The sequence below is a fragment of the Melampsora larici-populina genome (genome assembly GCF_000204055.1).
Source record: "Melampsora larici-populina 98AG31 unplaced genomic scaffold MELLAscaffold_23, whole genome shotgun sequence".
NCBI lineage: Eukaryota > Fungi > Basidiomycota > Pucciniomycetes > Pucciniales > Melampsoraceae > Melampsora > Melampsora laricis-populina.
The window spans coordinates 741,231-758,403 of NW_006768787.1; the positions used below are offsets into that span (position 1 = coordinate 741,231).

At 41.2% G+C, this 17,173-nt stretch overlaps 4 protein-coding genes across 4 annotated transcripts; 3 read left to right on the forward strand and 1 right to left on the reverse strand.

The window, feature by feature from the left end:
* Positions 1–1,249: 1,249 nt before the first annotated feature.
* On the forward strand, positions 1,250–2,266 carry MELLADRAFT_63998 (uncharacterized protein; the record flags this gene model as incomplete). Its single annotated transcript, XM_007411025.1, has 3 exons — positions 1,250–1,332; positions 1,771–1,853; positions 1,989–2,266. 3 exons carry the CDS (start codon positions 1,250–1,252, stop codon positions 2,264–2,266), a joined length of 444 nt encoding a protein of 147 aa, XP_007411087.1.
* A 2,364-nt stretch (positions 2,267–4,630) lies between these two features.
* On the forward strand, positions 4,631–6,185 carry MELLADRAFT_87863 (uncharacterized protein; the record flags this gene model as incomplete). Its single annotated transcript, XM_007411026.1, has 8 exons — positions 4,631–4,682; positions 4,847–4,921; positions 5,002–5,040; positions 5,144–5,278; positions 5,354–5,548; positions 5,658–5,786; positions 5,896–5,981; positions 6,060–6,185. 8 exons carry the CDS (start codon positions 4,631–4,633, stop codon positions 6,183–6,185), a joined length of 837 nt encoding a protein of 278 aa, XP_007411088.1.
* Positions 6,186–14,062: 7,877 nt separating this feature from the next.
* MELLADRAFT_63999 (uncharacterized protein) lies at positions 14,063–14,497 on the forward strand (the record flags this gene model as incomplete). Its single annotated transcript, XM_007411027.1, has 2 exons — positions 14,063–14,260; positions 14,321–14,497. 2 exons carry the CDS (start codon positions 14,063–14,065, stop codon positions 14,495–14,497), a joined length of 375 nt encoding a protein of 124 aa, XP_007411089.1.
* A 1,007-nt stretch (positions 14,498–15,504) lies between these two features.
* Positions 15,505–16,768, reverse strand: MELLADRAFT_107435 (uncharacterized protein; the record flags this gene model as incomplete). Its single annotated transcript, XM_007411113.1, has 3 exons — positions 15,505–15,591; positions 15,672–15,782; positions 16,349–16,768. 3 exons carry the CDS (start codon positions 16,766–16,768, stop codon positions 15,505–15,507), a joined length of 618 nt encoding a protein of 205 aa, XP_007411175.1.
* Between the last annotated feature and the right edge of the window lie 405 nt (positions 16,769–17,173).

Consider the following 17,173-nt stretch of genomic DNA (forward strand, 5'->3'; position numbering starts at 1 on the left):
GCAATCATGGGATCCAGAACGATTGGAGAAATCGCGAAGCAGAGTCCGACAAGTTGCCAGACTTCAGCATGTGAGTCTTCTTACTTAATTCTTGATTTGAATAACTGAGCGTGAAATCTTTCTATTTGCTTGAAATCCAGTTAAAGAAAAGGAGAGATAAAGCAATATTTTCAAAACCCACACAGCTTTTGAAGCTTTCAGCAATACTTGAAAACACCTGCAGTGGTGATGAAACTGACAATGAAGCTGGTACTGAGGGTCACTCTGATGGGCTTATGCCATGTTGTGTCCGCACTCTGGAATGGCGTAGCGAAAGGTTGAGACAGGTTTGTATACTCTTGGACGGATATGTTGAGAGAAGCAATGCGAGTATCCCAAAGTTGGTCAGGAAAAAAACTGGTCGCCCGCCTCGACCTTGACTTCGCCAAGAAAACGCACCTCTCAGTAAGATACCGGCAGCTCCTGGACTCCCTGTTGACTGCTACTCTTCTGTATGGATCAAAAAGATTCAACAAGAAGAGCCACTGGTGTATAATCAACTTGAGGTTGACCCGGTACCAGCTAACCTAGAGCAAATGATTTTGGTATTGGAGGGGATTTAACTCATCAGGGAAAGAATGGATGTGATTGCTACTTTTTCACCTGGAAGGTTGTTTTTATCTTTCATATACTTCCTCCCCATTGTATTTTACTTCATTTGTGTGCTGGGCACTCATCATTTGAAATTGAAGCACCTTTGTATTTTCCAAATCAGCCCACAATCTCTTTAATACATTAACACAAAGATTGAGAAATAGCATCAAAAATAAATGCATATTACAGCTGTTCTATGTACAAAGTACGCTAATGTCATTGTGTATAGTGGGGCTTTTCCTGCCTCTGTAGTGTTTTCTTAACATGATTGCAGCCATGTGGAGGACTTAAAGCATGTAAACTGATACAGTGACCTACCATTTGAGTGGTACCCACAGTGTCCTGATCTGTATTGTACACCGGGATTGTATTTCAGATGTGGTTTTTTTGCAATCCTGGCAGTTTAGAAAACTCCACTGGGTTTTCTATAAAAAAATAGTTTTCTAAACCGCGCGGTATATTTGTGTTTTGGTGTAGTGTATTACTTGACCGTCATCCAAATCAACTTGATCCAATCAAAGCCCTCCATGACTTGCTAGACTCCACGGACGGGCATCCGGATGACCCTCTGTTTTGCGGCATCACTTTGCACACACCAATTTGCTGTGCTACAGTCATGGCCCTTCTGAAGAAGTACCAGACCTCCTCTAGCACCTCCGGCATAATATCCTCGGATACAAGTATCCAAGTTAACAGCGGGTATGTGTGTCCGAGGAATCATCGGATAATTGTGTATCAAGGTAAATGTCCAATGTAACATTGGACAGATATGTGCGAGGATATCTTGGGCATTTTGGTACTGAGGAAATCATTGCTCCGAGTCAAACTTGGCTGCACACAATTGATGATATATACCATCGGACAAATGTTGTCTGAGTTAATATCGTGGATTAACATCAGAAAGTCCTTTCCGAGTTTAATACGGCAAGACTTACCCCAGTTACAATATAGGCGGACCGTATAGCCTGATGAATTTATATCATCGGTGGGTCTTGTCCGAGTTTAATAAACCTCGGTCAGATTAGTTCGAGGAGATATCAAGTGGGAAGAATCCAAGGGTAAGGAAAACCTCGGACCTGGCTGACCAAGGTTTCCTCGTAAATTGTGTAATTGAAAATTGAAGCCAAAAATTCAAAGCTTAAGCTTAAAACTCGTAAATTCATACTTGAAAATCAAGGCCCAAAAATTAAATCTTAAAAATAAAAAGCCCGATACTAAAGGTCAGAAACAGAAATACAAGACCTAAAAGTCAGAAATTACACATTACAAACCAAAACATAAAAATTAAAAACTAAAGCTTTAAGGTTGGGAATTAAAGATTAAAAAATAAAAACTTACATATGTGTATGTCTTAGACTTGAACTTCTTCGACCTCGACCTGCACTTCGACCTGCACCTACACCTTGACTTCGACCTCCAATCCAAACTATCCAACTTTGACCTGCACTTCCACATCCACCTTGACTTCGACTTCAACCTGCACTTCGACTTCGACCTTCAATCCGACTTTGACCTGCACCTCGAATTCAACCTCCACCTTGACTTAGACCTTCACAAGTCAAAAATTAGAAACATCACAAAACAAAACACAACAATCAAAACTAAAACTTTGAGCTTAGGAATGAAAGATTAAAAATTGAAAACTTATGTACACAGATATCTGACTTGGATCTTGACTTCAACCTGCACTTCAACCTACTTCATATTTGACCTCAACCTCAACTTCCTTCAATCCGACTCCGACCTGCACCTCAAATTCGACCTCGACTTTGACCATGTTTGACGTACACCTTGAATTTGACTTTGACCATGACCTGCATTTTGACCTACACCTCGCCTTTGACCACAACCTGCAGTTTGACCTACACCTCCACTTTGACTTCGATCTCCGATCTGACTTCAACCTTCACTTTGTCCTTCACTCCGCTTTTGAACCCCACTTAAAAATTGAGAAATTGAAAATATCAAAATCAAAAATCAAAATTACAAAATTGAAAATTGAAAGTTGATTGAATTTTAAATTTAGGACGACACTATTTGGCAACCGCTTTTTTAAACCCGACGCCCGGTCGGGTTTTGGTACTTATCCGTGCTTCCCTCGCACAACCCGGACCTGACTCAGCCAAATTTGACCGCAGCCGCAGCAATTCCGGGCATCAAACAACTTTGCAGTATAAATTTTGGAAATACAGTCAAACCTGTGCAAATGCATAATTTGGGTGGACGAGTTTTTCTATGCAATTTGACCATTCATTCATTTGCACAGGTTTTCTGTTAATGCATAACTTTATCCATTATGGTCATAGTGCATAAAAATATGCATTATGACCACGCTCAACAAAACCAAAAAAGTTATCTGTATGTATTGGGTCTTTCAAAGGAGGCAACGAGTGTGGCGTGTATTGTAGATGTGTACAATGATCCTTAAAAATCGAGTTCAGGAAGTTCTATGAGATGTACAAATGTACAGCTTGCTCATTTGACAAATTTTTGTCTTCCAGATTGCAGGAAGCCCCAGGGCTTTATGCATTATGACCACCAACATATGGATATTTCTGCCAAAAGGCTATTCAGTATTATATTATGCATTAATCTGAATTTTGGCCCGCACCAGCTTGGTGGAACCCAAGCCTTATGCAAAATGGCCAATTATGCATCTGCACAGGTATGCATTTGCACAGGTTTGACTGTAGATTGCTTCATCATGGGAAAGCGGGCTATCACACCACCTCCAATCACATATTCAACCGGGCTACATCTTCAACCTGCTCATTGCTCGTGCTTCAACCCTCTCTTAACGCTTCTGTCAATGTCCTGTTGATGAACTAACTGACAATAAAAGGTCCCATTCGAAAGGTGACCATCCGATTCCAATGAGTTGCCTAAAGATGGTAAGTCTCCATTCTCTCGATTCGCTCTAGTTTCTCGTACTTCTCTTTCTTTCTGCCTTGTTCTATCTTTCTTCCTCTCACAACACAAGTGCTGACAAGTTTGCTTTACCTATGTTACATCTACAGCAGCCAAGTGTCTTTATTTGCCTCACCTCCAATAATCCAACCCTCTTTGTTTATTTTATCTTTTGTCTCTATCTACTTGTTTTGCCTGTTTTGTTTTTTGTTTTTGAAATCAAATCAAGAAAACGATCGATCTGAGTATTTGATAAAGTGATCTCATCTTGAGAGTCAGTCGAGGAGCAAGGGAGTCACTAATTAATAATTGTCTACATTTGACTTTTGTGAGCAAGAAAATGAGCCGACTCAATTCCAATTTGAACCGGGCTATGAATTCATTTGATAGGGCGATGAATAACAACTATCCAAACTCAGGGCGTCGGGTCAAAAAATGCGGTTGCCAAATAGTGTTGTCCTAAATTTAAACCTGGAATTATAATCTGTATTTTTCCAATTCACTTTTTTTTCAATTCCCAATCTTTTAATTTTGTTCGACCACATTTGATCTGATCAAGATTTGCCCATTCAAACCCAACAGAAAAGAAGATAACTACAAATCAAACTTCATACTCAGCTTCACCTTCTACTTCTTCACAATTACCTTCAAGTTCAAGTTCAATTTCAGGTTGAGTGCTTTTTGACTTTTTCAAAAAGAATCATTCATCAAACATCAAACTAATGTTAACTGCTCTCTATGTTGTAAATTTGAAATCAGATCTATGGATTGAAGAACCTTGGGCTTGAACTTGGGCTGGCACTTTGACTGGATTCGGACTTGGACTTTGACCTGGACTTCCACTTCAAATTCGACTTTGACCTGGACTTCCACTTTGACTTCAAATTGGACTTCCACTCTGACTGATATCATAATCAAGAAGCCTATAGTTTTCAAATTGATGGGTTCTGGCTTTACGAAATGGTCAAGACGGCGAAAACAAAGGTTTAGGTATTATCATTGGGCATGTAGTCTCTCAGGATGCAAAAGGTAGTGTACGTAAAGCTTTGACTCAGTTCTTATTCTTTTCATCAAGTGAGAATTTCAACTTATGGTTTCAAATCTAGAACACAACCAACCTATCAGTGATACAATCATCGCAGGTGAGCACTAACCTGAATGCGCCAGTTTCCCTATCCGAAATACTGTCTCATTTTGTTTTTTGAAAACAGACCCATCATCATCGTCTCAAAGATGTCACTCGCTAAAATTGTCCCCATATCATGCTTGACGCTGGGCACATTGCGGTTTTGACCAATTGCTCTAGCTGGTCAATCCTACATATATCATTGTAAAGTTGGGAGGATGTGTCAATGGGTGAATGTAAACCACCTTCTATCTTGTTAGCTGGTGAGCTCTCCTTTTATTCCTCCTAGCGCTCAATCTCCTACTGATTGCCATTGATTGATACCCAAATCACAGTTGGACCCTTGGGACAAGTCTTTTTGCACAAGTCCAAAGGTAATGTCATTGATCTTCGAGGGGTTGAACTCATCAACGTGTGTTTCTTGCTTGCTTTCCCTTACACACCAAACCCTCTTAATTCAAATTCTATCATTTCCAGGACTCAGCATTCAAACTGTCACTCAGTTCGTGTTCGTACAGAACACACCGAGTTCGTCAACTTACTCGTTTGATCTTATCGTCAATGCACCAATGGGAAGCTACCATCTATTATCGGTCTTCCTAATGATGAAAAGTCTGTCCCAATTCAATTCATTCATAGGTCAAAGCATTATATGTACTGATGCTGACCTCACCGTTCTTTATCTAGCTATTCCCACCTACGCTACCCATTCATCTGCCTTTCCATCCAGTCCTTCTCATGCTCCAGTCATCCGCGGCGGAGGTCATCCATTGCCATCATCTACCTCATCAGTGACTCGATCTCAGCCTAGGTCTCGCAAGCCCGTCCTGTCAGGTCAAATCTCAGAGACAAATTCAATTGCTAGCTCGATCAAGCCTTTTGGTATGCCCACCTTCTTGTATCTTCATACTCATCTGAATTATCCTTCAAATTTGGTTTGACTGTCCATGTTTCATGACTCAACTAAAACTCATGTCGATGTTTTCCAAAGATGGAACGACATCAGGCTTGACTCATCATGCCCCCAAAATCGTCGCCCATCTCGAACCGTCTGTGATTGTACCGCCTATAGTTGAACTCTTGGTTGCTGCACTCGAGGGACTTTTGGAAGGAAGTTTTGGTACATCTGGATCTTAAGTGAAACCTTTTCACGCATTTACGTCTGGTTTGGAAATCTTTAGACCCATCGTACGACCGAAGATAGATGTTTGATCGGAAAACTACTGGAGAACTGGTGGCTCAATCACTTATTTCATTAGGACTTCTTGATATTGGACTGAACCATCAACATGATATTTGTTTACGTTCAGATAATGTAAGGGTTTTTTTGTATAAATTGCTTTTTGATATAAATTCAAAGTTTTTCTCTGGAAAACTCTTTGTGAATTTATAGGTCTCAGGTTTAGCTTATAAACTAACAAGAGATCAGTTGTATCATCACGGTACAATTCTAATCAACTCAAACCAATTGCAACTCAAAGATTTCTTAAACCCAACTCAAATAAGTCTCCTTCTTTAATATTTTCTATAAACTTGTTGTCTAATCGGAAATCCTGTAGTCCCAAGTTGTTTCTAGAGCCACTGATTCAGTTTGATCACCTGTGACCAACCTTAGTAGCAGGTTTGGTAATCTGAATCATTTTACTTTTACAAAGTCACCTACTCAGATGTTTTTGGAAACATTATCCTACTCTTGATCCCAATCTTTCGCCCATAGTATGTGTTCTGTACGGAATGCAACATGTGCCAAAGTGACAACATGATTTTCAAAAATCAAAATTTCAGAATCCTCGGGTCAGAAACTGGGAAAACCAGATTAAACATCAGATTTAACTCAAATACTGGTCAGAATGTACCTGTATTGGGGTGAAATAAGAGCGCGTTCACTTAGCCCGGTTTCCTAGAAATCACTTTTTAAGGCACCACTTTTCTACACGTAGAAAAGTGATTTTTGTGAAAAAATATGAAATTTCGTTTCCATGACAGAAAGAGAGAAAGAGGCCGGTAAACAGTGTTCGTTTTGAGGGTCATTAAGCACATCAAAGATGGTTGGTGGTACAAACAACCACCAACCATCATGTCTGATTCCTCCACTTCCACGAGGTCCTCAACTTCCTCTTGAAACCCTTTTGATCATCTCCAATTTGTCCTTCAAGCTGGAAAGGACTTCCTCGCCTTGTTAAAGACCGAGAAGATACCCTGTCGAACTTCAAAACTCTGCGGAAATCAATGTACAAAAGAAGTTCTTGAGGGGAGTGATGTACGGTTTCGAGAGATTTGTCGGATGAATAAGCTGGCTTTCAAGGGCTTGATGAAAGCCCTTGAAGGCAAGATTATCATCCACTGCAAGCGAAGTGTGACGGTCGAAGAGCGTGTCATGATCTTTCTCTACATCATTGGCAACTCCGGAACTAATCAAACACTTGGAGAGAGATTCCAACGCTCCGGAGCTACCATCAGCAAATATTTTCAAGAGGTTCTTGATGCCATAGTATCTTTACGTTCCATCTATATCGTTCAACCCACTGCCAAAGAAATATGCCCAAAACAGATTCAAAACAACCCTCGCATGGTTCCTTACTTTGAGAAATGTGTGGGTGCCATCGATGGCACCCACATCCCATGTGTTGTACCTCCTGATCGTCAACCGGCGCATCGGAATCGAAAAGGAGATCTCAGCCAAAACGTATTGGCTGGATGCTCCTTTAACATGCTATTCACGTTTGTCTACGCGGGTTTGGAAGGCTCTTACGCCGATGCTCGAGTGCTACATCAAGCACTCGAGGAAGATAGATTCATTGTACCAGAAGGTACGTTTGCTTTCTTACAATTACATTTCTTTGATGAATTTTCTAATATGTTTCCTTACCTCCAGATCCCTTCTATGTAGCTGATGCTGGGTATGCAAATGTTCCGGGATTTCTTACCCCCTTTTGATTGGTACGATACCATCTCAAGGAGCGGAAGAACTCCGGATTGACGCCACGGACTGCAAAAGAACTCTATAACCATCGACATTCTTCGCTCCGAATTGTCATAGAGCGTATCTTTGGTGTTTCCAAAATGAGATTCCCTATCCTCGCAACAATGCCATCATATTCATACAAGACTCAAGTCAAAGTGGTTGTTGCTTGTTGTGTATTACACAACTTAATTAAAATCGAGTCAGGAGAAGATGAGTTTTTCGAAGAATATGCTATCAAGGAACGATTAGAATCAAGACTGGCACGCGATGATGAGCCAGATTGGACTGAACCTACCATCCGACAACGTAATGAAGCCAATGAACAGCGTGACAGGCTTGCTCACCAGATGTTTGAAGACTATATGACTGCACCTGCAGCTCGTCGACACGTTTAAAAGCTTTTATTGGAATGTAGCCTATTCCTATTGTTTCCATTTCATATCAATGTGTATCTCTTTGTGAATCTAACAATGTCACCGCCAAGAAATTTGCGTCGGAACGTCCATTCTGATGTCATATCGGGAACGGTGTTCCAAATCAGATTCGGGGCCGAGATGTGCGATACGGTTGATTTGCAATGTCAAACCGGATCTGAAAGACCCGACTGATTCCTCAGTCCGATCCAGACATGGTTTGGCACATCCGATGAGACTCAGTTCCAATGTCGAAGTGGATGTATATCAACCGACTGAGCCTCAGTCCCTTGAGGCGCGATGGCTACTCGCAAAGTGCTCATCCGACTCAACCATAGCTGCGATGAAACCCTCCCATCGCATACGTTTTGACCAACTAAAGATCGGCCATTTGGTCCCGATTCAATCCTCCCTGCGATTTCACTTCGGTGTTTCTGGTACGATCCAATCCCCTGTATACCTGATATAATCCCAGGTCCGAGCCAACGTTGGACCTGTGTACCCGATTTGATTCCAGCTTCCGAACCAACTTCGGTGTCGTCTTTGTGATCCAACCTCAGAGTACAATGGAAATCCCGTCGCCCAAACTCCTCATAAGTTTTTTTTTTGATTTACTTTGACGGAGATCGTGTAAATTCAAGTAACCATGTATACATTTACTCGCTTGCTGTTAGTTGTCAACTTCCACTTTTAATTCGGTGCTATTCTCGAACACTAGAATCTCTCATGAGTATTTGTGTTATTGATTGATTATGGTATTGTGGATGGTGTTTAACCACTTATGAAATTAGATTTAAAAAAATCAAAAAATAAGTTCGAGTTTACAAAGACTGAGAGCCTTCAGAGCTAGAAAACAATGATGAATAGAGGAAAGGGATTCTTTGTGAAATACGTACTGATCAGTACTTATTTCAAGACGCCTATCAAAAGGATTTGTGTTCTCCATATACTGCCTTCTAAATTCGCAACCTCAGGAAATACTAGAAGTTCGAACTTGAAGTTCGAACTTTGAACTTTGAACTTTGAACTTTGAACTTCAGGCTAGGACGTCAACTTGGAAATCACGTCACTTTAAGCTTGAATTTCAAACTTCGAAGTTTGAATTAAGTTATACTCCACAAAATTTTGACAAGGTGATCAGCAAACTTATCATTCTCCATTCTCTCAGTCATTCTGAAGCTTGCTAATCTTAGAGAGCCTGAGATATTATCATATAGGGACGTGAGTGAGACAAAAAAGTACTTCATGGTACAAGAAAACAAATTATAAGAAGCACAAAAAAAACCTTGACACTATATGCAGAAAGACTGATAAATGAAGGGAAAACCAAGTGGTAAGAATTGATGTTGAAAAACATCTCATACATGAACCTTATCATGGATAATCTTCAATTTTTTTTCAACTTCCTGATGATAAGACTTCACTACCCTTTTCACAAAATTCTTGTACTCTTCTTCAGTTTTTCCTGCTTTTGATTGTACTACCTTGCCAATACGCCTAGCAAGTTCCGCATTTATCTGACAGGACGAGCCAAACAACGTGATTGTGGAGTTATGCGGCCTGATTTTTTTGCCAAATTTATTTGTTGTCGTGGATTCAGATGTGTAATGAGTCTCATCTGACGCCCATAGCATAAGAATGTTTCCCTCGCAAGCACGAAGATCCGTTTCGACATGATAATACAACAATACGAATTTGGTACCGGTAATCTTCCCTAAGCTTGATTTCTCTTTATGTTGAGGTTTTCCAGTTGCACGCCAAATTAAATTCCAGAGGCCACAGGCATAAGGGCTTACGTCATTATCTTCATGCGGCTTGTTCCAGAAACCATCTCTGGTGACTGAGATACTAGAAAAGAGAGCACCTGATTTTTCTTCCGACCATTCTTCATCTGCAAAAGACGGAATACAACACTGAGCTGAGATGAACTTGTTCGCTTTGAATGCGCCCATTGAGAGGCTCGACATCCATTCAGCATAATTATTATGACATTTAGCCATAGCTTTCATTTCATTTCTATCTTTGAAAATACTGGCTTCGTTGGCCCCATCCTTTGGATTGAAAGCGAAAACACCTAGCAAAGAAAACATTTGAATAAGCCACAAGAAAACCAAACAAGGTCATACGTAAGAAAATCACCAAATGTTTTTCCCGGATCACTACCTGGCCTAGACCCGGCCAACCTCATCTCACCGCCTGCTTTGCAACCTTTCATCGCGCGATTGACCTTACAAGTTGCACGTCGAAGAGTGTGGATGTACACTGTTTTAGTTGTTGATTTGAATTTTTCACGCTGAGCAAACGGAGTGGTGTCATCCGGGAAGAACTGAATGACTTGGATGACCTTCAAATTGTCTTGGTCAACGATGACAGTGGTTCCATGGCTGATAAGTTTTCGTTCAGTGGTAGGAAGCGTTTCGTCGGTATACTTTTGTAAGAAATATATATAGGCGTCTTCAGGTAACCCCATATTCTTTAATAAATCTTCGCGAAATTGTTTGAGTAGATGAGAGTTCGAATGCGGAGGTTGGCCTGGATGTGATCGATGTCGATTAGCAGACAAGCGTTTTGTCATCCTTGAATCAAAGTGGCAATAAGTCAAGGGTTTGCTTATAAGATTGTCAAATGATCGAACAGAATAGAGTACTCGAGAAAGGCAGAGACGAAATTGAGAACTCAAGGATGAGAGAATACGCACTCAGCGCGAGCAAAAAAAACCAACACAATTGAATAGGTTACGAATGATGAGACATTTGGGTACTGAAACTTCATGCAGCATGACTCAAAAATCCCATCAATGGCTCTGGTATGTAGAGACCAACCATATTATATTGGCAAAATCCTAATAATGTCCCGTGCTGGACCCTTGAACTTCACAGTTCAAGTTCGAAATGCAAAGGTCAAGTTCGAACTTCAAAGCCTTGGGCTTAGAGTTCCTGCAGGTTGAAATTAAGCTTTGATGTCTATTGAGTTAATGCTATCTAATGAACAAGTGGATACACTTTTATAGAATGTTCGTGCAAAGATACAAGCAAATGCAAGACATATGAGATATAATAGTAAAGAAGATATATAAATTAAACCACAAGACCCAGAGTACTCTCATTTCAGTCTGTCTTTCAAATTTATTACTCAGTCAATCAGTGACCCTCATGCTATCTTGTTGCTCGACGGGAACTCTTCCTAGTGAGATTTGATCAGATGATGGACTGGGAGATATGTAGGAAACGTGACTACGTATGGCATCCAGCAGTATCAGGCACTGCATATCAACTTCATGGGTGCTCTTGGAGTTTTTCATGTGATCGACTATCGAGCTCTGGATATTTGCCCCGTTGACTTAATATCAGTACACGAAGTGAAATTTGATATCAGTGGGTACTCACAAGCCAGGAATTGATATTGTCCTGATACAGCTTTAAAAGAGGTCTTTTATCATCCAAAAATATCGAGATCTCATGGGTTTGATTCAGAGTCCCTGTGATTGATTGTTGAATTTGATTAGTGACGCAACTTCTGGTTGATCCAAACGCTTTGATGATACGGCTGAATCTGAAGCTCTCAGTCAATCTCTTTTCCAACGCATATAGTTGGTATCTTGCATCCTGATTGGCTTTGTTTGCGGTATGTATTGTATCAAGAATACTTTCAATTGACCTCGTTAGGAGCTTCAATGAATCACGATGACGGTCAAGGATCCTTTTTGCGGTGTGCATGTCCCTTGCAGCTTCCTGCCGATTAAACCACAAGGCAAACTATATGATTGTTTCAGTCATTGAAAATCTGTCGAATTATTGGTTGGTTATCTTACTCACCTCACGCATAAAGATATCAAGCTCCATTTGTCCTTTACCATTGAGTTGGCGCATCATGTCGGAGACCAAATCAACGGCATCGGAAACTTTGACCAGCAGCCTCACAGCAGCGGATGACTCTGGATAGTCCGTAAAAGTATCCAAGACACCCAATAGTTCTCTTAGAGATAGCAAATCTATGGGTTTGAGAGCAACATCATTACTCAGAGACTTCATCGATTCAATAAAGGTGACGGGGGTATATTGAGCCTTGTGAAGTTCTTTCAATTCTTGACCTGACTTCATTCGGTCTGTTGCCTCCTTCAGCTGGTCGACGTTTGTGGCTGATGAGCTTCTAAAAAATCATGACATATAACATTTGATGGTCAGCAATATTTAACAATGACAAATGAGTATGTATCAATATACCCCTGGAATATATACCAAGCCACGATTGTCAAAATAGCAGATAGCACTATAAATTGTATTTGGAAAGTGTGGTGCTTATGATGCAATGCATCATGATCAGGGGTGGGTTTGGTCGGAGAAGTGGAATCAGGCAAGTTGAATTTTGAATCGCCGGGCATTTCCTGACTAGATGCCAGCCAGTTTGGGTCCATGATTGATGAGGATGTATCGTAATTAGGTATCTCGGCCATGATATTTTGAGTCACAAGTAGACGGAATATTTAAAGAACCAGATGTTCGTTCCTATGTGTGATTTCTACGGTGTTCACTTTGAATTTTTGTAAGTTGGGGTATTGATGATCAGCGAAGTATGGGCCTGCCAATAAATATGTTGACTCTGGCTATGTCTTTGGTCAAAGATTCGCACCATTCTACGCAGGCTCTGAGGAGCAGCCCCAGAACCTCAGTGTCTTTGATGATAAGCCGTTTGTACGATTTAAGATGACAAACACGTTTCTCACTTCGAAAAGCATACACAGATGTGTTATTACGTTGAGCTTGTGAGATGCGTACCTCGCTTAGAAAACAACTTAGCTTGCACTACGCGATTCAATTAAAACAGTTAAAACCCCGTTGCGTTGTTGCGTTGAGCCCTGTTGAGCCCGCGAGATGCGTATCCTGAGCCGGCTTGTCATCCAGACTTCCCGAAACTTCTGAAAATCTTTTAAGTCCTTTGTAGGATTTGAAATGACAGACGCATTTCCCTTTCTGCTGGGGACTGCCTACTTGCAACACTGAGACGCGACTGAGTTTTAACGCGTAGAGAGTCACATGGACACTCAGAATCGCGGTCAAATCCACCTCACTCCTGCAACTACTCGCTCAAGTTAGAATCCTCACCGTCTCTCAACTCACTTGAAAATCACGCAATCTGATATACTAGTGGGTTTATTCTGATTCCTACACGTCTTGCTGAGATGAAGCTAGGGACTGACTCATCCAAATAACACAAATCACCTCCTACACTTTCAGGATAATGACTCAATCAGCTGTTTCAAGGCACCTCCTCAGATGGGCTGTATTTGCTCTAGTAGTGGCAACGATTCCGGCTATCCCCAAAGCTATCCACCAATACCTTGTCGGGAGTTTCAGGATCCAAGTCCCGACAGCTTCACACTTGTACTGTACCTATATTGGTGGCCCTTATTTTTGCGGATGCAAAGGCAATAGTTGCTCAAACAAGGTGGCTTCATTATCAAACAGCGTTACGTCTACTGCACGCTCTGCCGGAGATATTTTTGAATCAATCCTTGACCTTGGAAATCCTACTCATGTCCGTCTTTACCAAGATGAGATACTGGAACTGTCCCAGGCCATCGCCGCTTCTGATATACCGGAAAAGAAAGACCACCTGGGCAAATGCGTTCGAAATCTCACTGAGATGAACAGAAATGTGAGGGACAAGGTGAATCTCTTGAATGGTGCGAGCATCTCAGTCTTACGAAAGGTTTTTCAAAAGGTGAGATGTCATTTTTTTAAAAACTATTGATACGTTTCAAGGGCTGCCCAGCCAAAGCTGATACATAGTGACTTTCGGACACCCCAGCTTGAAGTGATCCGGCTTATTCTAACTTCCATCGCCAACGGGGAAAACAAGTACTCGACTGTGTCAGCTCAGGTCAGATTAGAAGATCTGGTCCAGACCATCTCGGATGGGTTTTCTGGCATGCAAGCGCAGATAGATGCCACCATTCCCCTGGCCAGACAAGGTTCGGCTCTTGCGGCCGGTGTGGGCGCCCAGTTTGCATGAGGAAACATGCGACTAAGGAAGTTCAAGGCGGGTATCCCATTCTGGAAACGTCTCGTGAACTTTGGAAGCTGGGGAACTCAATTGCTTGCTAGCAATATTGCATTAACTTCAGCAAGTGCATTGACTTTACGGTCTATTGCCACAAAGCTTGAAGACCTGTGTGCAACTCTTGTGACCTTTCAGGGCAACGCCGAACATTTTCAAGTAAGTGTGTTGTATCTTGACTAAAAGCCTGATAAATGACATATGAAATTGGCTTTTTAGGCTGAAATCATAGGCAATCATATGGCTTCTCGGGAGCTAGCAATCGAAGACAAATTTCGGGCAATGAGCCAGGTGATCGGTCGTTTCAGTCAGCTCACCAAGACAGCTGCTTACAAGTCTAAACCAACTTGGATCAATCTGCCTACCATTGAAGGTGGACAGCCATTCACTGTTTAATATTCATAACCCCAAACTTATACCTCCTTGGATACATCCCACTTCACAGCCCATTTGTTACTGTGCTGTACCTGTTTGTCTGATTTCTTCCCTTTGTATATGAGTGTGTTCCTTTTCAATTATTAAATGTTTTCCAATAAATCATGTCATTTATAGACGGAATATCAACCAGATGTCAGGGTGAAAGATTGATTTACAAAGAAAAAATGCTTCTTTTTGATTTGATGATCAATTATGAATAGCAATGTGGCGATATCTTATAAGTGATGTATTTACAAATTACATGATCTTTCAATATATCTACAAGGAGATCTTCTGTATTTCTATTGCCATTAGGTGAACAAGAAGTAAAGTTTTTCCATAGAGGAACGTAAATTGACATTCCTATATAGCAAATTGTTCTTCACAACTTTCATTAGCTTCTAACACTTCGAAGTTCATCTCGAAGTCATTTACGCTTTATTAAACCAGCCGACTCTGTCTCTAAATCATACCAAGGAGGTAGGGCCTCTGAGCCAACCCTAGTGGAAATATATATCCTCGTCTCTTTACTCTATATGACTCTCTTGTGATAGACTTCGAAGTTCATTTTGAAGTCATCTAAGTTGTATTAAAACAGCAGTCTCTTTCTTTAAAAAAATCAAAGCAAGTAGGGGCTTGACCCCAGTCAATATGTATCTTTGTTTATTTACTCTAAGACTATATGACTCTCTGGTGATACACTTCGAAGTTCATTTCGAAGTGATCTATGCTATAGCTATTAAACCCGCAGTTTTTCGAGAAAGACCCCGGATCAGGATTACCACGGCCTCTGAACCAACCTCTGTCCAAACATTTCTTTATTTGTTTGCTCTATATCACTATTTTGTGATGTACTTCGAACTTCATTTCGAACTTATCTACGCGACTGTCAAACCAGCAGATCTTGACTGGGGATGGTTATGAGCCAACGCCAATAGGTATAACACTTCTTTTCACTTTAACCCCTTGTTGTAACCGTCATCTATTTACCTTTCAAAACTCATAGCATGAACCTTAGCATCGTATTGGCGGCGACTCTCTGGATCAAGTAACACCTCAGCAGCAGCCGCTATCTAAGGTAGAGGGTCATCCACCAGCGTCAGAGTGTGCTCAAGGTTGGGAGGTAGTGGTGTGAGCTTGTATCCTGGCTTACCTGCTGTGCTACCCCAGTGTGTCCACCCTTGTCTGGATGAAAATACAACATGCATGACCTCCAGCGACTTTTTATCTGGGCAGGATTAGCCGTTGGGGCTAGAGCAAGCCGCTTTTTGAGGAAGTAAATATTAAAATCAACGCTAAGTTTCATTGGTAGAAATATTTGGGAAACCTTCACTCACTTCGTAATGAGTTGGTTCTCTTCTTTTCTGGGTTTTATGCCTGCAGGATATGGTGTTGCACTTCTCTTTGTAGGTGGCTCGTCTATGAAGCTGTGACAACCAAAGAAAATTATCATCCAAACTGTTGATGTAGAACTGGCTTTCAGAATTCCATAATTGTTTTAGAACTTCTTCTCCCGCTTTCAGTTGGCCAACGTGCAAATATACCTCGGCAAGAAATAGATGAATCTTGACAATACTTTCTTTCAAATTTTTATCATATGCCTTTTTTTCCTCTTTTGCGCGACTAATACCTCCTTGTAAAACAAAAATGGCATCTTGTGATTGATCTTGTGACAGAAAATCTTGAGCATACATATACATCAGGTCTAGGATCTCTTTGATGGTGAATACATCCTGAGAAATGTCTGATGCCTTTTAAAAGTGAAAAAGAACATCCTTGTCAATCAATAATATGAACAAATATCATGTATTGGAGCAGGTATCTACAGACATATTTACGATCCTCGGTACCGTCATTTAAGCTAGCCTCAACTTCAAAGTATAAGTGAGATAGTTCCAGATATTTTGGATGTGTGGCCGGTATGATGAGGGAAGAATCAGGATTCCAGGCTTGTTGGAGGGTGTCGAAGGCCGCTTGTGGTTGCTGAAGCCTCAAGTAACATCTTGTCAGATTGAAACAAGACAGAATCCAACCTGTATGGGGACCTCTACCGATGGTCCCGTTTTGGCTTTCACATCTTGCCATTTTGGTGGAATAAAAATCCAGGAGTTGCAAATATATTTTTGCAGAGTCTGTATAACTGCCTTTCAAGTTGGCAAATTCGGCTTGATCCATAAGTTGATCCACACGTTGCTGATGCTGTAAGGTTGGATCAGGAGGTGCTCGATGAGACTTGATAGTTGGGGGCATATTTAAGAAGCGCTAAAATTGGTCATCTGAAGCAAAGACATCTGATTTTCCATCAAATATATGATAAACCCACCATACTTCCCACTTTGGGACATTTGTTTGAGTGATAGACTTGTGTTGACGTGTTGGTTGTTTTGGCTTCCAGTGTACCGTTGTATGATCTCTTGGAGCGGGATGAAGTGGACGCGTTGCTTGATTCAATTCAAAGAGTCCTCGGATCGGGTGAAAAACTCATCTTGAACGTAATGGAGCCCAGGCCCAGAGTAAGCTGGTAACGTATCTATTTTCGCGATGATGATAGAGCAGGTGTTAGTGTATGCAATGTTGAGGCGGTAAGAGTTTGATGGGGTGGTGCAATTGAGATGTCACATCTAGGATACAAGTCAAACGCGCTCGTGAGGGGCT